The sequence below is a fragment of the Leptopilina boulardi genome, unplaced genomic scaffold (assembly GCF_019393585.1).
Source record: "Leptopilina boulardi isolate dan_hultmark-lab unplaced genomic scaffold, ZJU_Lbou_2.1 LbouV2_1, whole genome shotgun sequence".
Classification (NCBI taxonomy): domain Eukaryota; kingdom Metazoa; phylum Arthropoda; class Insecta; order Hymenoptera; family Figitidae; genus Leptopilina; species Leptopilina boulardi.
The window spans coordinates 1516849-1541729 of NW_026137640.1; the positions used below are offsets into that span (position 1 = coordinate 1516849).

At 25.4% G+C, this 24881-nt stretch overlaps 3 protein-coding genes across 6 annotated transcripts in view; 2 read left to right on the forward strand and 1 right to left on the reverse strand.

Moving 5' to 3' along the window:
* On the forward strand, window positions 1–3562 carry LOC127277950 (uncharacterized). 2 transcript variants are annotated; one of them, XR_007842437.1, is made up of 6 exons: window positions 1–761; window positions 822–1113; window positions 1184–1252; window positions 1340–1429; window positions 1519–2039; window positions 2602–2745. XR_007842437.1 is itself a non-coding variant. In XM_051299487.1 (3 exons), exons 1-3 carry the CDS (start codon window positions 1994–1996, stop codon window positions 3021–3023), a joined length of 387 nt encoding a protein of 128 aa, XP_051155444.1. In that variant the 5' UTR covers window positions 1807–1993; the 3' UTR covers window positions 3024–3562. The 2 variants fall into 2 exon arrangements, 1 of the variants encoding a protein (XP_051155444.1); XM_051299487.1 differs by lacking the exons at window positions 1–761; window positions 822–1113; window positions 1184–1252; window positions 1340–1429 and adding an exon at window positions 2827–3562 and having other exon boundaries at window positions 1807–2039.
* LOC127276711 (dynein axonemal heavy chain 8) overlaps window positions 3560–24881 on the reverse strand; it is a 23604-nt gene continuing 2282 nt past the window's right edge. Inside the window, exons 2-67 of one of the 3 annotated variants that reach the window (XM_051297369.1) lie at window positions 23760–23954; window positions 22922–23150; window positions 22648–22799; window positions 22318–22516; window positions 22048–22211; window positions 21789–21965; window positions 21496–21717; window positions 21300–21401; window positions 21089–21235; window positions 20681–20955; window positions 20260–20599; window positions 19850–20076; window positions 19248–19732; window positions 18976–19135; window positions 18653–18867; window positions 18409–18536; window positions 18093–18273; window positions 17680–18017; window positions 17416–17579; window positions 17090–17344; window positions 16764–17004; window positions 16413–16612; window positions 16128–16299; window positions 15910–16055; window positions 15575–15713; window positions 15224–15448; window positions 14943–15148; window positions 14622–14842; window positions 14275–14560; window positions 14068–14206; window positions 13774–13994; window positions 13516–13699; window positions 13295–13435; window positions 12873–13220; window positions 12612–12798; window positions 12373–12518; window positions 12103–12301; window positions 11911–12029; window positions 11472–11808; window positions 11123–11393; window positions 10858–11058; window positions 10548–10793; window positions 10130–10448; window positions 9822–10048; window positions 9531–9753; window positions 9274–9450; window positions 9041–9208; window positions 8755–8970; window positions 8528–8665; window positions 8158–8454; window positions 7928–8083; window positions 7659–7814; window positions 7411–7546; window positions 7180–7331; window positions 6848–7101; window positions 6297–6725; window positions 5945–6221; window positions 5694–5880; window positions 5359–5620; window positions 5053–5292; window positions 4771–4938; window positions 4537–4678; window positions 4270–4459; window positions 4076–4197; window positions 3832–3993; window positions 3560–3700 (exon numbers count right to left, since the gene is read on the reverse strand). In XM_051297369.1, coding sequence (XP_051153326.1) covers window positions 3575–3700; window positions 3832–3993; window positions 4076–4197; window positions 4270–4459; window positions 4537–4678; window positions 4771–4938; window positions 5053–5292; window positions 5359–5620; window positions 5694–5880; window positions 5945–6221; window positions 6297–6725; window positions 6848–7101; window positions 7180–7331; window positions 7411–7546; window positions 7659–7814; window positions 7928–8083; window positions 8158–8454; window positions 8528–8665; window positions 8755–8970; window positions 9041–9208; window positions 9274–9450; window positions 9531–9753; window positions 9822–10048; window positions 10130–10448; window positions 10548–10793; window positions 10858–11058; window positions 11123–11393; window positions 11472–11808; window positions 11911–12029; window positions 12103–12301; window positions 12373–12518; window positions 12612–12798; window positions 12873–13220; window positions 13295–13435; window positions 13516–13699; window positions 13774–13994; window positions 14068–14206; window positions 14275–14560; window positions 14622–14842; window positions 14943–15148; window positions 15224–15448; window positions 15575–15713; window positions 15910–16055; window positions 16128–16299; window positions 16413–16612; window positions 16764–17004; window positions 17090–17344; window positions 17416–17579; window positions 17680–18017; window positions 18093–18273; window positions 18409–18536; window positions 18653–18867; window positions 18976–19135; window positions 19248–19732; window positions 19850–20076; window positions 20260–20599; window positions 20681–20955; window positions 21089–21235; window positions 21300–21401; window positions 21496–21717; window positions 21789–21965; window positions 22048–22211; window positions 22318–22516; window positions 22648–22665 — 13296 coding nt within the window. In that variant the 5' untranslated portion in view covers window positions 22666–22799; window positions 22922–23150; window positions 23760–23954 and the 3' untranslated portion in view covers window positions 3560–3574. Of the gene's footprint in view, window positions 3701–3831; window positions 3994–4075; window positions 4198–4269; window positions 4460–4536; window positions 4679–4770; window positions 4939–5052; window positions 5293–5358; window positions 5621–5693; window positions 5881–5944; window positions 6222–6296; window positions 6726–6847; window positions 7102–7179; window positions 7332–7410; window positions 7547–7658; window positions 7815–7927; window positions 8084–8157; window positions 8455–8527; window positions 8666–8754; window positions 8971–9040; window positions 9209–9273; window positions 9451–9530; window positions 9754–9821; window positions 10049–10129; window positions 10449–10547; window positions 10794–10857; window positions 11059–11122; window positions 11394–11471; window positions 11809–11910; window positions 12030–12102; window positions 12302–12372; window positions 12519–12611; window positions 12799–12872; window positions 13221–13294; window positions 13436–13515; window positions 13700–13773; window positions 13995–14067; window positions 14207–14274; window positions 14561–14621; window positions 14843–14942; window positions 15149–15223; window positions 15449–15574; window positions 15714–15909; window positions 16056–16127; window positions 16300–16412; window positions 16613–16763; window positions 17005–17089; window positions 17345–17415; window positions 17580–17679; window positions 18018–18092; window positions 18274–18408; window positions 18537–18652; window positions 18868–18975; window positions 19136–19247; window positions 19733–19849; window positions 20077–20259; window positions 20600–20680; window positions 20956–21088; window positions 21236–21299; window positions 21402–21495; window positions 21718–21788; window positions 21966–22047; window positions 22212–22317; window positions 22517–22647; window positions 22800–22921; window positions 23151–23759; window positions 23955–24881 lie in introns of those variants that run through there. The other 2 variants (XM_051297438.1, XM_051297514.1) reach the window with 2 other exon arrangements.
* On the forward strand, window positions 23937–24865 carry LOC127278201 (late histone H2B.L4-like). The gene has a single exon (XM_051299826.1). It carries the CDS (start codon window positions 24053–24055, stop codon window positions 24650–24652), a length of 600 nt encoding a protein of 199 aa, XP_051155783.1. The 5' UTR covers window positions 23937–24052; the 3' UTR covers window positions 24653–24865.

The window sequence follows — 24881 nt, forward strand, 5'->3', positions numbered from 1 at the left end:
TAAAATTAATTTCTCTAAATAAGAAATAAGAGTATTTTATTTGCAATCGATTTAATTAAACTAAAAGCATATTTGTCATGCGTTATCAAGTTCAAATTCATATATTTATGCAAAATGGTGGAAATGAGTTTAAAAAAGCAAATAATTTTCTCATTTCTAATAAAATTAGTTTATTTTTATGAAAAAACAATAGGCTTATGTCCATTTATAATTGACGAAAATGGTTTTTTTATTCATTCAAATTTGGGAACAATTTATTCATTAATACTTTGTATTTTATATTGTGTCTTTTATGTGCGTGCTTTAATTGATCGTAGTGTGACTATTTTTCCCATGGAAACTATAATTGCAGCAATTGTTGCTACATTTATTGATGGTATGCAATTTATTATAGTAATAATTGCATGGTTGATATTTGCATTTCGTCAAAAGAGGGTATTATTTATTTTTGAAAATTTTAAAAGAACAGAAAAAATAGCTAGAAAAATAGGAATTAAAAATGAAGGACAAATGATTATTAAAATGCTTTGTATTCGTATTAGTTTTGTAAATATTATTTTTGGTGGATTATTTTTTTCAAAAATCGCTTTATCCTCGATATCACCAATTTTTAAATGGATGATTTGGATACCATTTGAATTTCCACATATTATTATTCATAATTGGTTCACTTTATTTATAACTGCTTTGGATATATTGGAATTACGATTTCATAAATTAAATGTGAATTTATCGATGATTTATCCGAGGAAACATTTAAGGTAAAAGAAAAATTATTTATTTTTTTATTCGAATCTTTTTAAATATTTTTCAATTTTCAGATCATCAAATTCCATACCATTGATTCTCAATTATTTTGGTAAATTACATGTGGAATTAATGGATCTGTGTGAAATGATTACGAATTTTTTTGCCCCTATTACTTTAATGGCACTATTAATATCATTTTTACAAATTGTAAAAAATTCATATTTTGTTTGTTTATTTATGACTGACACAAAAGTTCATAAAACAGGTGATTTAATAGCGACCATGTATGGTACTCTTTGGGTCAGTGTTTTAGTCTTGGAATTTATTTTCATTGCATTTTCTTCTGGAAATATTCGTGATGAGGTTATTTATTAACATTAAAAAAAATTAATTCATTTTATTTCGATTTAATTAATTTTTCAAATATTTCTAGGCAAACAATACTGGTAATGCACTTTTTAAATTATGGTTGTATTATAGGCCAGAAAATTGCAAAAAATCTGTAAGATTTAGAAATTTATTTCTATTTTTCTTTTTCAATTATTGAATAATTTTTTCTACAGATACAAAATTGTAAATTTTATTTCAGATTATTAAAATTTCACATCAATTAATTCAAAGAAAACTCAATATATCTTTATATGGAATTATTAATTTGGATTATAATTTTTTATGCAGGGTAAGATTTATCAAAATATTATTGATTATTATTTAAAATTTAAATATTATTATTATTTAAAAATTTTATCGTTATAATTTTTTTTTCAGATTTGTGGAGCTATAACAACATATCTCATAATTATGTTACAAATGGATGATGATAATGATTAATTTTAATTTTACAAAAAAAGAAAATGGTAATTCTAATTGTAAATAATAATTTTTTGGGAAAATTAATAATAAACTTATCAAATTAAAATTATGTTAAATAAAAATGTCTTTTAAAGTTAAAAAAAAATGAAATTATTCGGAAAATATACACAAAATAAAAATGAGAATTTAGAGTGTTATTTTAAATGGGACGTTTGTGTAGAATGATCATTCTCTTCCCACTACTTCAATCGACTGAAGGCCACTAAAGCGCGGTTTCAACGTATTATATGTACAGTTTGAATCAAACAACCTCTTGTGGTCTTTCAAGAAAACGTTCGCTTCCTTTAAAATCACAAATAATTTCTTAGATTCACATTAAAAAAAAAGAAAAATTTATTTCTTAAAGTGTTAAAATCTCCTAGTGCCAAATATGAAGCTTTTAATATTTGTTATAATTTCCACTGTTTTAGCCATTGGTGAGTAAATATATATCTTATATAGATCTAAATGCATATTTTTACAATGTAGTTCACTGTATTGATTCTTATTTCGTGTATAATTCCAAGTTTTTTTTTACGCTTCAGCATAAATTACTAAATATAAATCAAAGAAATAAATTTACATATTATTAAAAAATTTCCAATAATTGTATTAAAAAATAACGATCTTTTTAAATCATTTATTCGCGCGGTTTATTCGAAGAAAATTAACGTTCAATATTTACATTATTTTATTTATTCATTTTTTATCTTTTTTTTTTTTTGCTTTCAATTATTATTGAAAATTTTACTTAAATTTTAATATACGTTTTTCTAATAAAGTATTTAAATTAATAAATATTTTAGTATAGAGAATGTATAATATATATAAAACGTGTTTCCTTTCTTTTGCCATTTCCCTTTCACTTATTCATCACATATTTCTGTTTCGTAAACAAAACTATCGTATGATGACTAATTTATTCAAGACACGTCTTATTGTATTCCATGAAATTGATGACTCAAATTTTGTTTAATAAATTTTTCTCTTTTGTTTCAGGCAACTGTACAACTTGTTATCAATGTATAGAAGGTGACCAGGCTAATGTGATAGGATCTTATAAACCTTGTAATAAATTTTTAGAAAATAACACCTGTAATACAACTTCTTATTCGAATTCTTGTGTAACTTATAAATCTGATTGTAAGTATCATAAATTAATTTTATAATAGAAATTTTTTGAAAAAAATTATTAAAATTTTGGAATGTTTTCTTTTTTTTTAGATTTACACAAAAAAACCACAGTATATGACTGTTGGACGGAAAAGCACCCTTTTAAAATTGGGCAGTTTGATACTGAAATATGCAACAGTAATTTCTGTAATCGAGATGAAAATTGGGGGCGTTATAATAAGGCTACAAGTGTAACCTTGCAAACTTCATTTGCTCTCATTTTAATTTGTTCTCTCTACTTCCTCTAAACGTTACGTCACATTAAGAAATCAGAGGACACAATGCAAAAGTTACACGCAAGGACAACAATTAATTTGCATTTGTTATGCCTTGAAAAAAAAAACAGTACAAATTACAAATAGTCTATAAAATCCGAGCCATTTTTACTAATTTTTATCTAATTGAGTTTAACTCATTATTTGCATAAATATTATTTTAAAAATTATGTGTAATATTATATATGTATTAATATGAATTATTGTATATTGTTAAGTTTAATGTATATTTAATGTAAAATCTCATATTATTATTATATATAATATTACATGTTATTGTTATTACGCACTATGCAGATGATATATTGTTAATTATTAAATTTTTAAAACAGTCTGTTACCATTATTCATAATCATGCGTTCTCTGTTAAAAATTAGTTTATATTTCTTCAATTATAATAATTGATTTTATAAATTTTTATAATTATAAATACTTCAAAATTTTTTTCAATTTTAAAATAGAATTTTTTTTTTGTTAAATTTAATGTTGAAATAAAATATTGATAAAAATTTTTTGAAAGTGAATTATTTCGTATCACAGAGCAATGCCACTCCACGTAAAATCCAAAATTCTGGAGGTTTTATTGTTTGTAACCATAATGGTGTTATTAGCAAATTATAAGTTCTCATTGGTTTCTTGTAAACTGGACACTAAGTCGAAGAATTGAAATTTTTTTAATATATTCCGAATTCAAGAAATTATAAACGAAAAAAGGTGTCAAATTAGAGCGTGTTATTAAAATAAAAAAAGGACGATATTAAAATAAATGAGAAATAAATACCTGATATAGTTTTGGATTTTTATCCGGATTATTGTAGAGTGCGAAAATATGTATCACAGGCATCATCACGTACAAGACTTTATTTGCAGATTCACGTAAACGATTATTTTTCAAATCCCATCCGGCACCGTCCAAATATAATCCATAGACAAAAACACCTTCCTGAATATTTTGTATCAAATAATTTTTTAATAAATTTATTATAAACTTATATTACAAATTAATTAATCTATTATATTCTTACATTCGGCGAAGTTCTCACTTCTTCAGCGGTTTGTTTCGTTACTTCATTGTGAAGTGTTACATTATCAAGAGCCCATCCCTTATGGGCCCTCGTTACTTCCTGTTTCATTGCCGTCAGAAAACCTAAATATTTAAAAAAAAAAATAGTAATTTTTGAAATTTTTTTTTTTGCATTTTTTTGAAAATTTTCCATACCTTGAGGATTGAAAAATCCAGTCATCCAGAATTTTGCAGGACGACGACCAAATAACCAAGAGGAAAATTGACGATTTCTTTCCAATAATTCTGTGAACCAAAATCCCAGTGTACTCGATTCCCATGAACGAGCCTTCCAAACTATTGGTATTCTGGCGTCGTAAATATTATCAAACGCATCTCTCAATTCCTATAAATAAAAAAAAATAAATAAAACAATATTTTTATATAAAAATTTTCGAAAAATTTTCAAAAGAAAAATTTTACCTCATTCATAATTATAACTCCTTCGATTGCCAATAATAAATCTTTCAATGTTATTCGAACTAATTTAATAACAATTTGAATTCGATCTATTTCTTGTTTCAAAAAAATATTCATCGAACTTGTTGCGCCCATAATTTGCAATCTGAAACAAAATAAAAAAAATCTTTTTTTAGAATTTTGAAGATTTTTTTTCGTTTAATTTTTTTTATAATTAATTTTTTTTTTACGACAAACCTATTTTTCACTTCAAATTGATCATAGGCGGGTGGTAATTTTGATAACATTTCATTAGCTTGTTTAGCCACTGAATCTTCACGCGACTCACCTCCACCAATTCCTGCTTCCTTTGGCTGCACCGATATTATTGTATCCAAAACATTTTGTGTCGATACACTTTGATATCTACAAAAAAAAATTATTCAATAGAAACAATTTTCTAAATAAATATTAGAATTTATATTTTATTTCAAATCATATTTATTTTAATTTTTAATTTTTATATAAAAAAAAACTTACGTAATATCCGCATTTGAATGAAGACCATAAGCTTGAGGTGGATCAATGCTAGCCATAGTGTCAATGGCTTTTATATAATCGCTAACTAATTTATAATTCAGAACATTATAATCTTTATAAAAATTAAATGTCTCTGAAAATATTGTTGAAGTGAACCAAACTTTTGCAAATGTATTCAATAGACGTTTGTCATAGTCATCAGTTACACGACCTCCATATTGTACTTCACCAATCATATATCTTTTTAAATAATAAAAATAAAAATAAAATTATTAGGAAAAAACATTTTTTTTAAAAATTTTTTACCTGATAGTTGACCAACTAATGTCCCTTGTATTATCCAAATCATTCAAATGATTATTCATAAACATACAAGATGCGAGCCAATCAGCGGAATTAAATTCATAAGGAATATTCCAACCCAATGGTCCAAATTTTCGACGTTCTTGTAAAACGGTATGCAAAAAAGAAACAACATACACTAACGGTATATATTGTGCAGAATCACATTGATCCAACATTTCTTGATTCATTCCACTATATGTCGCAAGTAAACCTGCTCGAATTCCTGAAAATAAAATCAATTTTCAATATGACAAAAATTTGTAATTCAATCTAAAGAATAAAAACACAAAAAAAACCTTGCGGTGGCTCATAAGTGAATTTAATCGACATTTGTAGTAAAGAAATTGGAAAATCTTTATGCGGTTCGGTTGTTATCCATATGCGAAAATTGGGATGAGGTGAATCCATTTCTAAAATAAATTCCACTAATTCCACCATATATTCGAGGCCAAGGTGACAATTTTGACAAAGCGCCCAAAAACCCTGAATTTTAATTTTTTCAATTATTAATTTAAAAAAAAAATTTCATATTATTATCAAAACATACTTCGGTTTTTGCTGAATTTAATAATTTTCTCGCATGAATTTCCTGTCCTTGACCCATGGAAATACTTTTACAACGAATCTCCATTTTTTTAGCAAGTTGTTCAATACTAGGCGTTGGATCAGATCCCATACTCAAAAAACAAATCATTGGCGTATTTGGTCTTGATTCAGAATGCATAACATCCAATAATGTTAAAACTGGCTCTGCATATTTTACTCCCAAAGAATTTGCAATGTATTTTCGTGATTGCGATAATGTTCTATCCATGCACCATGCTCTAATGGACAAAACAAAACGTTAATTAAAAAAAAGTTTATAATTATAATTTTATTTTTTTGAAAATAAAATAAACCTGATTATTAAAAGACGACGAAAAGTATCGAAATTATTGTAACCATCGGGAATTATTTCTTCCTCGGGTGCTTCTTTAGCGAACCATGATTTCCAATTTTTTTCTGAGGCATAAATTTGTGAGACAATATTTTGAAAATTTTTTAATGACGAAAGAGCAACTAAATTCAACCATGTCATGTCAGTGATCCATTTATAAGGTTTACGTGTCACGGCATTTAAATCGAGAGCCGCTCCTCCTTTAATAAAATATTGAAATTCCTCGTGTGATATTGCGCCTCTTTGAAGATCAATTTTTAATGTCATCAGCACACTAAACATGTATTTATGATTTTCATAAAGTCCACGAGATTTGTATTTGAAAATTTCATAGGTCAAATATTCGATAATGTGGACAATTCTTTTTAAATTCACAGGACTTTTTTCTGATCTAAAAATAATAAATTGTAGTATTATAGAAATTATTTTTGTTTCTTCATTAACGTTCTCTTGATTTTTTTTTTTTTTTTTTTGAAAAAAGATTTTTTTTTGAATATGAAAAATTTAATATACCTGTCAAGAGAAAGATCGAATCGCTCCAAAAATTGAGCAAGCGAAGTTTGATACATGACATTAACTTGAGCCATGTCGCAAATTAAAAAGTACAAAACACTTCCTCTAGTTGCAACTGGTCTAAATTCTTCCCGGGCTGCATTTATTTTCAATTCTGTCTCATTTGCAATTGATAATTTTTCATTTACTTCATTTGCCGTTGTTCTTGTATTATTCAAAACTGCCATCAATTCCACGTCATCTATTAATGGCCCCTGAAATTGAAAATAAAAAGAAAATAAAATGAATTATTTAATATTGAAAATAAAAATATCTTAATAAAAAATTCTTACTTGAACAGTTGTTAATTTATGAAGTAAATTAGCTTCCAATTGTTTTATTTTTCTTTTATTAGCCGTTACATCCGTTATCAATTGGGTTCGTTCAGTTTCTAATTCCTGTTTTTCGGCTAAAATTACTCTACCCAATAATTGATCTTCCAATCCTGGGAAAATTAATTATTTGTCATAAAAACTTGTTCTTTTTCTCATAAAAATTATTGAATTTGAAAAAATCCCAATTACCTTTTATTGTTACAGTGAAATCAATTATAGAAGTACGTGCAAATATTTCAGGAGGATACGATGGATTTGGCAATTTAGTTGTAATGTATAATCGAAAATCGTCATGAACATCAACTTCTTTATCTCCTAATTTTACCTGAAAAATTATAAATTTATTTTCTCTATATTTTATTAGAAAATTTATAAATAAATATGAAAAAATAATTTGAATAATGGGAATTAGTTTTTTTTTAATGATGAAAACGCACTTTTAATGAAGTACCAATTTTGATAAAATTTTTTTCCAGTAAATTATCCAAAACTGGATCTAATTCTTCCTCAACATCCTCTATTAAAAGTGGACGACCAAGAGAAACACAATCTTCCAAATGATTTCTAAAATATTTATGCGTTAGGAAAGTAACCTGAAAAATTTACATTTTACAATACAAACATTAAAAAGTAAAATTATGTCAATAAAATTAAAAACAATTTTTTTTTTTTTTTAAAAAATAAACTGTAAATAAAATTTTCTCACTTGTAAGTCAAAGTCCTTTTCTTTATTTTTAATCCAAGCTTTTCCTTGTAATTGTGGATCAATTAATAATGGATATCTTGAAGCTTTTGTGACTATTATTCCATTTTGAATTGAAAGTTCATCATTAGGTAATCCCTGCAAATTCCATTCTCCAGTCTAAAAATAATAGAAAAAATTATTTTAATTATTCTTTAATTTTATTAAAATTACTAATATTAATTATTACTAACAGTTGCTGCATCCGTTAAAGTATTGACAATGCTTATAGAAGCAGAAACTGGAATTTTTCTATCTTGTACAAGATCGAACCATTTTTTTTGTAAGAGTATTCGAAATTCCTGATTAAATGGACCGCAATATGATAAAAATCCAGTGAGAAGTAAAACATCTCCCACAAGTCTGTCGGTTTCGGATTTAAACATAGCCAATTGATCGGTCCATCGAATTCTTTCGCCAGCAAGTCCATCAATCATTGCTGTTGCAGCATCCATTTTTGCTCGACAAGCATTTGCCAAATCGACAACTTTCTGTAAAAATTGTAATTACATTCTATTTTTATTATTTGTTCGCAATATATTAAAAGAGAGCCGAAAAATTTACCTGACGTTCTGCCATAACAGCATCGAAATCCTTTTTAACCACTTTTAATTCTTCATCTTTTTCTTTTAATACAGCTTCAGCTTGTTGTAAATTTCGATTTGCTTTATCGTGCTTTCCTTGTTGAACAGCTAAATTAGCCTTAAATAATTTATTTTATTTTAATCAATTTCTTTATATAAAATCTTTATTTCTTTTTATCTTAAACAAAATTATTCCCAACTTCTTACTTTTAATGGTAAAACGTCCTTGTTAATTCCATAAAATTTCACCATAGCAATTGTCCATGAAATTAATCCTGCAACATTTCCGCAAGCTGTTTTTGCCGCATCATATGTATATAAAGGATAATTTAAATAAGGTATCATCAAATCAACAGTTTCTCCATTAATATTGTCTTTGGGAAAATTTTGTAAATTATACAAAAATCTTGTATCAGCTAAAACCTGAAAAATTGTGATTTTTTTAAAAAATTCTTTTATTTAAAAAAAAAAGATTATAATAAAGAATCTAAACCTTCAATGCTTCGCCCCATGATGGCATTAAAAATTGTTTCTCTACATCTGGTTTAACGGTGTCCAATTTTCGACCAAATAAAATTATAACGCAATCCATGATTAATGTAATTAAATAAGGAGGTTTTGCCAATTTTCGAACAGTAGCAATGTCAGTTGCTTTTATTGTCTAAAAATAGTAAAAAAAATTAATATATTAAATTTTTTTTAATGAATAAAATAATAATATTATACCTGAAGAGCTGCTTCGGCTTCGAGTAAAGCTGGCTCTGCAGCTTTTAATTTTTTCTCAGCCACTGATTTATCTTTTGAAATAATTTTCAATATAGCTTCAGCTTCTTCTTTTGAACTTTGCACTTGAGATTTCACAATTTCTGCGTCTCTCTTTTTCTCATTTACTGTCACAAGAATCTAAAGAGAAAAATAAATTTTCAATTAAATTTAATTTAAAAAATTTTTCATGTTAATTAAATTCTATTTTTATCACTAACTGCTTCAACTTGAACATTTTTCACATCAATTTCAGCTTGATTTATTTCGAGTACTTTTCGTAGTTCATCGACTTGTTTCGATGCATCAACTAATTTACTTAAACCATTGCTCATTCGAAATGCAAGAGTATTTATATTATCGAGTCGTTGTTTATAAATATTTTTATAACCACTAATAAATGACAAAAATGATTTTGGTGTAACGTATGTTTGCCTACGGAATCTATAATAAAAATAATATTTTAATAACCAATTTTTTAATAATAAAAAAAAACAAAAAAAAACAATTACCTGTTAAAATATTCCGTACAAGCGTCAATCACAAATTCTTGAACCTCTCCCGTAACGTTAATAATTTCTTCTTTAATTTCCTCGGTACAAACAAAATTATAGTTCTTCAAAAAATGTTTACTAACCGCACATAAAGCGTCTTTTGGCCATCTTGAAAAATAATTCATTGTACATCCCGATATAAGTCCAGGAAACTTTAATGATCGTGATCTGAATTTTTCACCCACCTATTTTTAAATTAATTAATTAATTATTAATGAATAAATATTAATATATAGTAAAAAAAATAAATTGTAAAATTAACTTACTGGAGAAAAACAAAGAGCAATATGCAAATTATTTCTCGCTCTAGTTATAAAATATTCGTATAAATTATCTGGAGTTGGAGGTCTTCTTGGCTGTTCTTTCTTCATAATTGGAATGACACTTGTTAAAATTTCATCAAGTTCATCTTTTGGAAAAAGATTCGCTATTTCTCCCACACTCAAAACATTATTTAAATATTCGAGAAATCCTTCATCTTTAATTTCATTATCAGTGAAAATAAAAGTCGCACCTCGTGTTCCAATTCCTGCCATTCGGTACAATTTTCTTAAATCTTCCAACAAACTTCCGATATTGTAACTCCTACATTGTTTTTAAAAAAATAATACTCAGTTTTAAACTCTAGTAGAAGATTTATTATTAAAAAAAAAATAAATTTTAATTAATAAACAAAAAAATTACCTTGTTAGAACAATTTGAAAAAAATCTAAACCGGCAATAAAAGAAGCAAGACGAGTGAGACTTTGTTTTCCTGAACCACCGATTCCAACCAGAAGAGCATTACCCCTTGGAACACCAAAAATTCTTGATATTCGAATTAAATGAACCAATGCATCATGAAAAAATACCAAATCCAATCGCAAACCTCGAATACATTCGTTAAATTGTTCCATAAATTGACGCACTCTTTCAATCACAATTTCAAAACTGTAAAATTAATTATTATTCAACTATTTAAAAAATAAATCTTAATTATCAATTTTTTCCTAACCTTGGAATTTCCTCATAAATTTTCGGAGCAACAAGAACAAAATCTTCTGGTTCATCTCCAGTTGGTTCCGGTGGATCACGCAAAAAATTGACAAAATACGTTTCATCTGATGAATAATAACGAAAATCAATATTTAAACATTCTTCGGCCGTTTTTTGTAAAGTTTCTTGAAACCATAGTTTATCGATTTCATCAATAAATCTAAAATTAAAAAAAATTGAGAAAATTATTAAATTACATAAATTAATTTCCCCTTTATATTCACCTATCTGCAATTACTCTTGTGCATTCGTGTTTCCAAAGTTTTAACAGCATCTCAATAGAGGAGCATTCATTTTTTTCAATTCGAAGAATTCCTTCCCAGATACGCGATAAATCCCTCAAATTAAAAACATAATGAAACTTGGCCGGTGTTGGAAGCATTTTAATTTTTGTTTTTTGCCACAAAATTCGTGTCATTGGAATTAATTTTGGTACAAAATTCACTATTTGTTCTGAAAATCTATGAATATTAAAATAGCCCTGTCCTATCGTGCCTGCAATAATTACAAATTTTAAAATGTAAAAAAAATTATACTAGCGTTAAAAAAAAATTGGAAAAAAGAATTTCTTACTGAAAATCGTATCCATTGACTTGTTTGATGGCAAAGTACAATTGAAAATATTGAATTGTCTTTTTAATCGTGGTGGAATATCATTTCGACCTCCACCAGGATGAATCATTGCAGCCATCAACATCATATCTTGCAATGTTGAAAATTCACCTGGCTTATCAAGTGAATAAAATCCTCCGTATTCCATTAATTGACGTACAATTTCATTTGTAATTTGATCACCCCATTCATTAACAATTGGCATATTTATATCATCTATAAAAACTGTCATTCTTCTACCTCCTGGAGGACCATAAGTATTTCCAACTCTCTTTTCCACATAACTTTCAAATATACGCTACAAATTGTAAATTTTATTTATAAATATTTTTAATTCTAGAAACAATTAAAATATAAGTACCTATTTTTTTTTTGCAAAATTTATTTTTAAATATTTTACCTGAACCATATTAGGTGTAGATGCAGACGAGAAATTGAAGGATTTATGCAAATGATATTCAGCATCAAATTTGGACATGTAACTTTTCACCATGACAGTTTTTGCTGTTCCTTGTTCACCTTTTAACAAAAAATTAATATTATTAAAATTTCTAATAGTTTTTTTTCTCTGTAAATTAAAAAAAAAACCAACCAATTAAAAGGACAGCTTTTTTTTGTTTGGCAATAACGTGCATTAAAAATAAAGTTCGAGTATTGTCAACATTTGGAACCAAAATTGAATGATATGGCAAAATTTCTTCAATAGGATACTGAAATTCTGTAACTTTTTCATTCCAATGCATCCATTTTCCATCATCATTTACAAGAAACTCAAAAATTGTTTCATCATCCTGAAAAAAAATGTCAAAAATTAATATAAGTTTAAAAAAAATAAAGAAAATAATAATTAAAAATAAATAACCTTGCATTTAGGCCAATTACATTTCGAAGGATGTGAGAGAACAAATTCTTGAAAAGCTGCACGACCATCCAATTCAAGAACTGATCCCAAACTCCACATTAGGGAAAATAAGAAAAATTTTTCCAAATGAGATTCAGCAAATGTTTCTAAAAAATAGTAACAAAAATATTCTTTGTTAATAAATTTAACGATTTTTAAGAAATAATAATAAAAATAATAATTTTTAAAACAATATTTACGCGGAGAATTTTCATTTAATGTAAGTAATCCTTGTAATAAATCTAAGCACTGTCGAATATAAAGAGATTCTAAAATAATCATTTTTGTCACCAATTTTGTTTGTACAAATAAATGGGCATCGTCGTATATTTTATTAAATAACGATCGCAAAAATTCTGCTTGATTTGATCGTTTCTTTAACCAAGCCTAGTTCGAAAAATAAATAGTCAAAAAAAAAATGTATAAAATAGAAATATATATTAATAAAAATAATAATAGACCTCAAGAATGGGCGGCCACTTTAATACAGAAGCACTGACAAAAACCATTCCCATTCTAGAAACAGTTGCCGGTGATGCATTATCAATATTATCGGGTTCAAAAACAAGTTTACTATTGGATGCCATTATAATACGATCTCCATTGGCCAATGTTAAAGTCTTATTATCATCCAGTACTGAATTTAAATTTTCAATCCACACAGCATCCACGGGACCATCCAAAACAATCCAAAGATTTTCATTTTTCTTCAATTGTGTCGATCTTCTCCATAAGGTGGAAAAAATTCCATCTGTCCAATCATTTGTCGCTACGTCCAATTTACCAAACATTTGAGGTGCTGTTATCGCCTAAAAAATTAGAACAATAGACATTATAAAAAAATTTATAATTATTTTATTTTATTTTTTTTAAATCTATTCACCTTTGGATTCATTCTGACTTCTCGATGAGGAATTCCTAATTCCGTTAATGCTTTCATTAAGGCCCACATACAACGAGTTTTTCCTGATCCTGTAGGGCCCAAAACCATTAGACCATGACGAACAAGTGATGTTTCATATAACTAAAAATGAAATAAATTTTCTTTCATTTAATTTTTAATTCACAAAATCTATAAAAAAAAATTGAAAATTGAACTCCTACTTGAATAGTTTTTAAATTCCATTCCGGATGATTTATAATTCCAAGTTCTACTGTTGCATTAGCAATTGCCCTTTGTAAATCTTTATAAATTTGCACTGACAATTTTATTCCCGGAAACATATCCTCGATAAGAGAAAGAAATAATGGCTCATCTTCGTCTACTAATTTCGATAAATTCATATCCCTGAAAAATAAGAATTTCAAAAAGTAAATAAAAAATTGAAAATTTTATTTTATTGAAAATATAAATATTTCAACCTCAAAACTCTCATTAATGTTGTTTCCTCAGATTCATCTGGATGTGCACGTTTTTGTGCGCCCATTGTACGTAAACATGATAAAATATTTCTCAATCCAAAATCATAATGCACTTGTTTACTTAATTGTTCTTCGCAAAGTTTATAGAGTGTAAAAAATTTTCCCGAAAGAACAATATTCTCCTTAAATCCACAAGCAGCCATTTTCACCCTCATAATAATCTGAAAAATTATTGATGATAATCTTTTCAATCGGCATTTAATAACAAATTTTAAAAAAATCATTGTATTTTACTTGTCTATCAGGAACCATCATAGCAACGCTTCTAAATTGTATTTTTAAATTCTCCGGTAATTCCTGACGACCCGCGTATCCAGGATTCATTGTTATAAACAATCCCAGCTCATAATCCAAAGAATAAGTTTCTCCATCACTAAATTATTATTATTAATTTCTTAATTCAATATTTTTATTTTATATTGCAAAAAATAAAAAACTTACCTAAATAAAAATGAAAATTTCTTTGCTCTTTTGGCATTTAAAATAATTGCAATTTGTTGAGCAGCCACTGAAAGTACTGGTAAATCAATTCGATTGAATTCATCGAAACAACCCCATGCTCCAGCTTGTGCCAATCCTTTAAAAATTCTTCCAAGACCACGAAAATCCATTTGATCGGAACAATTAAAAACAACACAATATTTACCCAAAGCTTTAGCCATGTCTTTAGTTGTTTCCGTTTTTCCTGTACCTGCAGGACCTGCAGGAGCACCTCCAAAATTCATTCCTGTCGATAAAAAAATAAAATATTAAATAAATTTATAAGAAAAAATTTTTTCATTACTTACCAATTGCTTGGGCAAGTGTTATATAACATCTGTCTGTTAAAGGTGTAATTGCAAGACGATCTGTACAACCAAGAAATTCATTTTGATATGTAAAATTAACATTTGTAATTCCAATGGGTACTTCCTCGGAATCTTCATCATAATAAAAACGTGCCTGTTTCAACCATTCAAAATCTTGTTTATTTCTTATTTTATTACGAAAAAGTTCATCGAAAATATCTCTGAAAAAAATTGAAATATATTAAATAAATTGAAAAAAACTGAAAATTAATGAAAAAATTGAGAATTGAAAACTAAAAAAATTTTTAATTTAAAAATTACCTTTGATGAACATGAATTGTTATAAGAGCTTCATATTTTGCTCTTGCGTATTTATTTAAATCTTTCACTGTCACTTCAATGAGACTATTTAACAAATCCAGGAACCATTGATTTGTTTTTTTCATTATATTTTTATCACGCTTCGAATTAACTAAAGCTATTTCCGAATCACGTGTCCATAAAACTTGTAGTGACAAAAGACCAACCTGAAAATTTAATTTTTCTTCTTATTAATATATAGTAAAATTAATTTCCAAATTTATATTAATTTTTTTTTAAACCTGTAAAACTGATTCGTCAATTAGAGTTAAAAGATCAATTTCTGTCAATTTTAATAGACCTTGTGATATAACAGAACCAACTGAAAATCGATGAACTTCCAATAAAGTATTTAGCCAATTTTCAACACCACCTTTACAATAAACATCTTTCTCGAGAGCAATTATTTCCCCCTCACGTGAATACATATTAATTATTTTATCGTATTCGTTTACGTCGAAATCCAACTGTAAAATTAAGTGATCAAAAAATTATTATTTTAAATATATTTACTCTTGTGATCATTAAAATAATTTTTATGTTCTTTTCAAGTGGATTAAATATAGAAGAAAAATTCTTGTAGATTTTCTTACTTTACCAATATTATCGAAAAAGCCATCCAAATACTTTTGAATCGTATGCGAATCGGCAGCTTGTCCCAAAATTTCCAATAAACTTGGATCGGAAATAAAACAAAATCTGGGAAAAATGACTCGTTTCGTCTCCAAATATCTATTAGTAATAAAAATATAATAATAATATTATTTATTTATTTATAAATAACTTTAAATTTTAATTAAAAAAGTTTATTTTCATGTATTATAGTCAACAAAAAAAAAAAATTGTCTTCGATAAAAGAAAATTGATAATTTCTTTTAAGAATTTATATTTGTAAAAAAATGTTTTCTTTAAATTTTTATATTCTTACCCACTGAGTGATTTTTGACAAGATTCCAATTGATCCATGAGAAATGACAACATTACAGACATTGTTTCATCTCCTGTACATGTTTCAATAGCATTTAATTTATCATGCGCATGTTGCATTAATTTAACCCAAGATTTATCAATATCCTTAAGAAATAATTTTATTATTTTGAAATTAATAATTATTATCAATCAGTAAATCAAAATAGAAAAACATACATTAAATCGTTTTGCTTCTTCAGGTAATTGTTTCGAAATATCGCCTCCAATAAAAACTGCTTCTAAATAAGCCCATAAACTTTGAACAGTCAACCATTTTGACAATATTTCAGAAGTATTTGTCAATTTATTCTGCCATAATTGAATATCTTTTTTAAAATGCATATTGTATCTGAAAAAAAATCATAAATGTTAATAAATAAAAAAAGAGTAAAATTTCTACTATAGAAAATCAATTTTATGAAAAAAAAATGTCAATTTTAATTAATAAATAAGTAAATTTACCGATTTGCAACAAGAGAACTTATAATCATTAAACTGTCTTCTAGTTGAGAAATAATTTCAGCAGTTTCAGTCCCTTTAAGAAGCAATTCACCTCTTTGTTTAAATGAAGAAAATTGCAAATCAACAATTGCCCAATCAGCAATCACTTGATTCAATTTACTTTCAATGTCCTTTTCTTTTACAGAACTTATACAAATATCCTATACATTCAATAATATTTAATCAATAAAAATAAATATTTACATATTTATAAAAGAAAATTTACTAAAAAGTATTAGAAAAATTACTGTGAACTTGATTAAAATTGTTTTGCAATTAATAATAAATAATTATAATATCATTATTACTTACTTCAATATCATCTTTATATTTTAATAAAGGAGCATTCATTACATCAGCCAAAAGAAAAATTTCAGATTCAATATTAAATGTATAATTGCAAAGTTTTGACATTCTTTCCCAATGTCTATCTTCCATTGCTTTATTGGCCATCATCTCTAATAAAGGACAAGTTTCATTGAAATCATCAATTTTCTTCTTCAAATCAATATACGCTGGCCAATCTCTCATTGCTTTCGGTAGCATTCGACATCTGATGAAAAATTATAAAAATATATTTCTTTTTTCAAAACTCAAAAAACAATTTTTAATTATTAAAACAAAAAAATAAAACAAACCTATTTTGAAAATCAGATAATTCAGTGATAATAACATCGATATTAATTTCATTCCATGGAATTTGATAGTAACCATCGATTGTACGATTTACATGTAAATATAAATTGTACAATTTTTGTAATAAAGTTAATTCTCTTTTTCGTTTTTCCAAAGCTGGATATTCTGTTTGATCAATGCCAAATAAACTCTCACCACTGTTATAAGTTTCAAATCTCTCCCATAATTCTTCGAATTGCGATTGAAATAATATCATTCTAAAAAAAAATATAATTTCAAAAATATTTATTACTTAAACTCAAATCAAAATGGAAAGAAAAATAAATACCTATCACTAGCTTCTTTTGCTGGTAATCCCTCAACCATTGGTCCATTTTTCTCAAAATCAGCATCAAAATTTATGACATCTTTCTTAAAAATTGCCACCCCATCAGTTAATTCTTTCTTCAATGGTTCTTGCATTTCACAAATAATTTGTTGAATTTTCTCAGCCTAAAGAATAGAAAATTATTTTTTTTTAAATTATTAATTATATTTTACGACGAAAATATATTTAAATAAAAATAATTAATCAAAAAAAAAGAAATAATACCGTATTCAATAAATTTGAAAAACAATCACGAAGATTATCAACTGTATTTTGTTCCTCTTGTGTATAAGTAACATTGTATTTTGACATTAAAGCATAGGTTTCTTCTATTGAAATTAATTCAATATCCATTGATATAAAATCATTTCTAATCTCTCCTAGACATCTCATTGCAATTCTCACATCTTCCAAATCATTTATATCTCTTGATAATATTTTATTTTTTTCATCTATATATCCAACTATTTTTCTTAATTTTTCTTCATAAGTCTTTGATAAAATTAATCCAAAAGTTTTTTTCCAAATACCAGCTTCCTCCATCAAGGAAAATTTTAATTTATCTAAACAAAAAAAAATGATAATAAAAAAATCTAATTCTCTATTTAATTTTTACTTTATTAAAAAAAAAAAATTACCCATATTAATTTGTATACAACCGATAATATAAAATTCAGGTAAATTATTTATTTCGAGAAAAAGATTTTCAAATTCGTCAAATTTATTCTTAATATCAACAACAATAGGCTCGGCATTTACAAATCTTTTTAATTGATCGTTCCTATCCTCTGCCCAAACAAAACAAAACCTTTGATATGACTGTCAATAAGAATCAAATTATATTTTATTTTTAGTACTGTAGATATTATTCAAAAATTTTAATTTATTATAAGGTAAACTATAAGTACAAAAATATAATAGTAATTTATATAAAAAAAAATTGTAATAATTTACCTTTATCAATAAAGAGACATCATCTTTTAATATTGATATTGATCCTTGTAAATTCAACATTGATCGAATAATTTCTCTATGATCAGCAATAATTTCATAATAATTTTTCAAATTTTCTTCATTGTCACCTGAAAAAAAAAATGTTCATATTGAAAAATATTTCAATCATTAAATCATAACTATTTAATAAGAATTGGAAAAATATTTTAAAAAATAAACTTTCGAAATATCAAGATTTTAATACTTTCGTCTTCATAGTATTGTTCTTTAAGAAAATTTCGCTGTCCCCACATAATAATTTCTTTATTAATTCCAACAATATTTATAATGACATTACTAAAAAATTGTTGTAATTCTTCAATACTTGGTAACATAATAATTTGTGGAATTTCCAATATAAATTGTGTTAAAAATAACGGCGGTTCAGCTCCTTCAACAATATTTTCACTCACAAAAAGACTGTAAATTTTGTTTTTTTTTTTTTAAATAATAAATAGTTTTTAAAACAAATTGAAAAAGAAATTAATTAAAAATTTTAATAATTATTATGAAAGTATTTTTACAAACCTATTTGTTCGAACTCGTTTCTTTAAAATTGTCAGCGAATTTTTTGTACATTTAACTAATGCGTCTATTAATTTGAAATTAAAATATGCAAACAATTCTATACAATCGTTGTGTAATTGTGTTAAATTGATTTTTGCATTTTTATCCACACGACCAAATCCTGTATATTATGAAATTAATTTTAATTATAAATAAATACAATTTTTTTAAAAAATTACGATTTTTAATTTTTAAAATATAATTTCAAAAATTTATCACAAATATATAAATACCAGATTCAAAATCTTTTGTAAGTTTAGTTAATGAGCTCACGGGTTTATTAACTTTATCAGAATCAAGCCAATCGTATTTCATTTCTGAAATACTCGAATCAGAAATTAAATCCAAAAAATTATTAATAATTTCAATAACTGATTTTTCCGCCACCGTGGAATTTTCTTTTAATTCAATAGAAATAAAATTTTTGAATGTGAAATTTTTTTCAAAAAATTCTATTCCAGATATTGGTGAATTTTCCAATATTATTAAATCTGTTTCTGCAATTTTTACAAAAATTTCATCGACTATTGCCTCTTTTATATATTTTACTTCATTGAGAAATGTTTCAACATCTTTTATTGTGGCACTTATTGTTTCACAAATTTCTTCGATTCTTAATGAGGACCATGTTATTATAGATAAACAAGGCTGAAAAGAATCTTCTAACTTCATAAATGAGGGTTTCATTAAATTTAAAAATATAAGGGGAACCGAGCGTCTGTAAATAAAATTTTTTTCTACAGTAAATTGTAAAATTGCTTTTTAATTTTGTTAACAAGTTACATTTTTCAAAATTAATAATTTAATGTTAATATTAATTGTTAATTAAATTTACCTGATAGTATCGTTTTTGTGAACTAAATATTTCACCGTTTCATAGGATAAAAAAAGTTTTTCTTTGGATAAATTTATAATTTTTATAAATTCCGGAACCTCTAGTCCAAATTTCGACATATGATCCGACTCACGGATGACCTCAACAACATAGGGATCGAAATTTAAAGTATATTTGTTTGTTTTTGGATTTCTTATTAGAAGAGGTGATGTCAATGCCAAACGTACCTAGATAATAAATTTTTTTTTTTTTTTTGATTAAAATTCAGAAAGACAAGAGTCTTTTTTTTAAACATTCTATTCCTTTAATTTCTCTCTTGTTTACTAAAAATTATTTTTTTCAATTTTTAATTCATAAATACAAAAATAATTTATAAATATTAATATAATTTATTTTTTAAAAAAACTTACCACTTCTGAAGAATCATACCAAGCTTTATGATGTATCATTTCATAATGAATGAATACTCTTATTATCACATTATACATTCGAATAACTCTTTGAGTTTTTTCATGTTTAATAATTCGTTCACGTGATTTAAAAATTTCCATTGGTGCTTCAATTCGTTTATAAAGTTGTCGAATCCATAATATACGATTTGCAATTGGTGGAATATTTCGAGAAATATCGGGTGCCGATCTATTTTCATTGTATATGTCACGAATATTTTCAATTTCTTTCTGATAAGATGCAACAAGTTCTAAATATTTTCGATCAATATTCAATACTTTTAAATTCAGCTTTTCAAATCTATAAACGAATAAATAATTTTTGATTCACTTACAAAATACAAATTTAAAATATATATTTATATTTAGAATTATTAATTACCTAGCAACAAAATGAAGCGCCTGAATTGTTGTAGGAACTTGAGAGATAGATTTAAAGAAAAAATTTCTTATTTCCACTTCAGTTTCTGTGACATTTTCTTTAAATTCCTTATAATCGGGTTCAAAATCAAATTTTCGATAATCTAAAGGATCGTAAGTTTTTGAAGCAATTTTTTCAAAAAAGGATGTAAATTTTTGAGCAAAAATATCTATTCCTTCAATAGCTGAACTATGTAAAATTGAGTACTCAAGAGTTATGTTAAGAACATCAATAATCTGAAAAATAATAAATTTATAAAATAATTATCCATTAAAATTAATTTTACTTTATTATATAACAATATATTTTTTTGTTAATTTAATATTTTTAATTTTGAAAAAATTTATTTGTATCTATTATATAACTTACTTTATTTAATCTTTCTTTAAATGTATTAAACTTCCCAAAGACATACATCTCAGAAATTTCGAATGATTTTTCCTCTGTTGATGTTTTGATTTTTTTTCTCATTTCCTTGTAACAATCGAAATAGTAATCACAGAGTTTAATACAATCCTAAAAAGAAAAATTTCATTTTATTTACAATTTTATTTCAATTTTTAAAAAAATGTTTCTTTACCTTCATTCTTGAAATCATAATTAATTTTGCATCTTGCCAAATTTTCAATGTTCCATTTTCCGTTAAATATGATTTACATGTCACAATTAATTGATTTGTTATCTAAACAAATTGTTTGTCTTTTATTTTTGTCTCTTAGAAAATTAAATCAGAATTTTGATTTTACTTTTATTTTTATATTTAATTTTCATTATACCTTAACAAATACTGCAGTTATCATTTGTCTTGTATTAAAAAAACGAGATGTGGTATAAATCATGCGAATCGCATACATTATAGCTGGCAAATAATTTCCAATTTCAGTTGGATTCAATTGGTATAAAGGTTTAATAAACTTTTCCAATGCGAACAAATATTTTTCATTATCTTGCGCTATTATTTCAATAATTGCCACTTCATCTTCTAATTTATTCCATTTCTGTGAAATAAAACAAATTTACAATTCAATTTTTAAATTAAAAAATTATATTAAATTTAATTGATACAAACCTTTATTAATTTGGATTTCGTAATTTCGAGAAATTTTAAAAACCTTTGTGTTTCCGGTTTTTTAATGTATTTAGTGATTGTTGAAAAACAAATTAATAATCTTCGCCAGTAAAAATATTCCTCCCTTGGTCCAGCGGTTTCCGATTCTCGTCTTAATTGTCGACTTTGAACAACAGACTTTTTTTTAACAAAAAACAAAAAAGAAAATTAATATAAACAAATAATATAGGAAATTAAATATTAAAAAAATATTAAATACCTTTTTTATCGTCTTCATCCATCCTTTTACAATATCTTCAACTTGTAATAATACTTCATAATTATTATTACATTGTTTAAGTTCTTCTGGATCAGCTAAACATTTCTGATAAAAATTCCAATCGGTGAAGAATTTTGAATCAATATCATACTCCATTTCAGTCACTGATTAAAGAATTAAAAAATAATTTTAATTATAATTATTAGAATTATTATTTCAAAGTGTCATTGTTTTACTTAAAATTAATTAATTTAAATAACTTTAACATACTGTTGAGAAACTTGCAAAAATCTTTAAAATCGCCAATAAAATTCTCTTTCATTTTTCGACCAGATTCAGTTTTAAATAATTCACCCCATTCAGAACAAGCAATTAAGACTGGTTTACATAATCGATTCATAAGTTGGGAAATTTCGGAAATAATTTTTTCTGATTCAGGATCAATTTCAACGAAAGCATAATACGTTTCCTGTTAAAAAAATTGTTTGAATTAAAAATAAAACTAAAAAAAATTTATCAATTCTTTCTTTAAAAGAAAACAATATAAATATAAAAATTGAATAAAGATAAAAAATAATACAAAATATATTAAATAATTACTTCAAGTAATTGTTCCATTTCAAAATCAATATCCGAGCGTAATCGATAAACAAATACACATTGTCCATGTTTATATTTTGAATTTTCATCTGTGACAACACATCGTAAGATTGTTTTCTCTTTCACATATTCTGGTGTCCAACAACCGGATTCTATAGAAAATAAAAACAAACATTTAAATAAATTTTAATATAAAAATATATAAATGTGGAAAAAAATTATAGAGTAACAAAATAATTTATTAAAATATAAAAAGAGAAAATTAAAGAATTACCAATTGAAGGAGGGGAAATTTCCTGTAATTGAATGGCAATTATTTTTCTTCCATCTTTATTAAAAAAACTAATAAAAGTATCTATATATTCATCCTTATCAATAATTCCTTCCAGCAAGAATGAAGATTCGATATTTAATGTAAAAGCCACAACTTCCAAAACATGTGAATAATTATTATTTTTCACTAATATTTCTCTTCTTTCATTTCGAAGTTTCTTGTACTTAATCTATTAAAAATTTACATTATAAATTAATATAAATCAAATAATCGAATTAAATTTAAAATTAAATTTTTAATTATAAATTAATTATTATAAACAAAATAAACACAGAAAAGTGTTAAAAATGAAGAAATATATTAATGATAAAAATTTTATCAACCAAATGCTGTTTAGTTTTTTCCAAAAAAAGTGACTCTGTTCTTTTTTCGGGATAATTTGTATTTTCATTTTCTATTACTGGCAATGAATAATCACGATCTAAATTATGCGACATTTTTTTTTCCCTCATAAAATTCTTTGAACGTTATTATTAAAGAAAAAAAAATTAATTAAACATCATTATTTTAAAAGACATTAATCCTTTTTTTCTAAAGACATTTCCATTAAAATGACAACTGTGAATTGAGCAGAAATTAACAAGAATGAAAAACGTTTCGCTTTTATTTTTAAATACTAAACATTATTCAAAGTACAAATTATTACTCATCAAACAAAATTTTATATATATTTATATATAATTAATTGGTTATTTTGATTGATTGTAATAATTTTTGTTAATAATTAAATTAATTAAAAATAATAATACTATTTTTTTTGTCTAATAATAATAATTACCTTATAGATTTTTCTTTTTCTTCTACTTATTTACAGCTGCTTCTTAATAGGCCAAATTCGAAAAATGAAAATAGTGGGACTTGTAAGATATTGTATATGATATTTTGATTTGCTTAAATTGAAAATTTGCTCCTCCCTCAAATTTTCCTATAAATATTCCCTCAGTCGTGTGAGCTGACTTATTTTCGTTCTGTTCTGTGAAAAAGAGTGTTAAATTGTTAAATAGTTTTTTTATCAGTGTTATTTATTTATAAATCAGTGTTAATTAAAATAATTTAAATAATATTAAAGAAATGCCAAAAACAAAGAAGGGTAAAAGAGTTGAAGAAATGGAATCGTCTCGAGAAGAAGCTGCAGCTATGAGTACACAATCGGAAAGTGAACCCAATTCATCATCTGAAGAAGAAGAAGAAGAAGAAGATGGAGATGATGAAGAAGAAGAAACAGAAGCTACACCAATTGTTCAGAAATCTAAAAAAATGAAAGGAACATTAACAGCAAAAAAAATGTCGCCAGTAAAAAATAATAAGAAAAAGGTAACATCAGTTTCAATAAGTCATAAAAAGTCGCACGCTACATCACACTCATCAAATCTTAGAAAAAAAAAGAAGAGTATTGTATCATATAGCATCTATATTCACAAAGTACTAAAACAGGTCCATCAAGACAGTACGATTTCAGTCAAAGCCATGAATATAATGAACGATTTTATGGTAGATATTTTTGAAAGGCTCGCAACGGAAGCTGGCAGTTTGTGTAAAAAAATTAAATCTAAAACAATTGGTTCACGTGAAATGCAAACGGCAGTACAATTCATTTTACCGGGAGAATTGGCAAAGCACGCCATGAGTGAAGGCAATAAAGCTTTACAAAGTTATAAAAATTCTTGTTAAAAAAAGTTTATTTATTTTTGTTCTTACTTTTGTTGTGTTTATTAAAGTTAATTAACTAGATTTCATATTCCTATTCTAAATATGTACGGCTATAAACAAAATTATTTCTTTAATTTTTATAAATGTTTATTATTTATTTATAGTCATATTACTTTAATTAAGTTGCATAAAATTATTAATGTTTATTAATTCATCAAAAAATGGCCCTTTTCAGGGCCAACAATTTTTC

Bases quoted from the DNA above. Each gene is read 5' to 3' on its own strand.
- LOC127277950 (XM_051299487.1), top strand. From the start codon at position 1,994: ATGAAGCTTTTAATATTTGTTATAATTTCCACTGTTTTAGCCATTG. The intron at 2,040-2,601 runs GTGAGTAAATAT...CTTTTGTTTCAG, and splicing joins TTCCACTGTTTTAGCCATTG to GCAACTGTACAACTTGTTAT. The intron at 2,746-2,826 runs GTAAGTATCATA...CTTTTTTTTTAG, and splicing joins TGTAACTTATAAATCTGATT to ATTTACACAAAAAAACCACA.
- LOC127278201 (XM_051299826.1), top strand. From the start codon at position 24,053: ATGCCAAAAACAAAGAAGGGTAAAAGAGTTGAAGAAATGGAATCGTCT.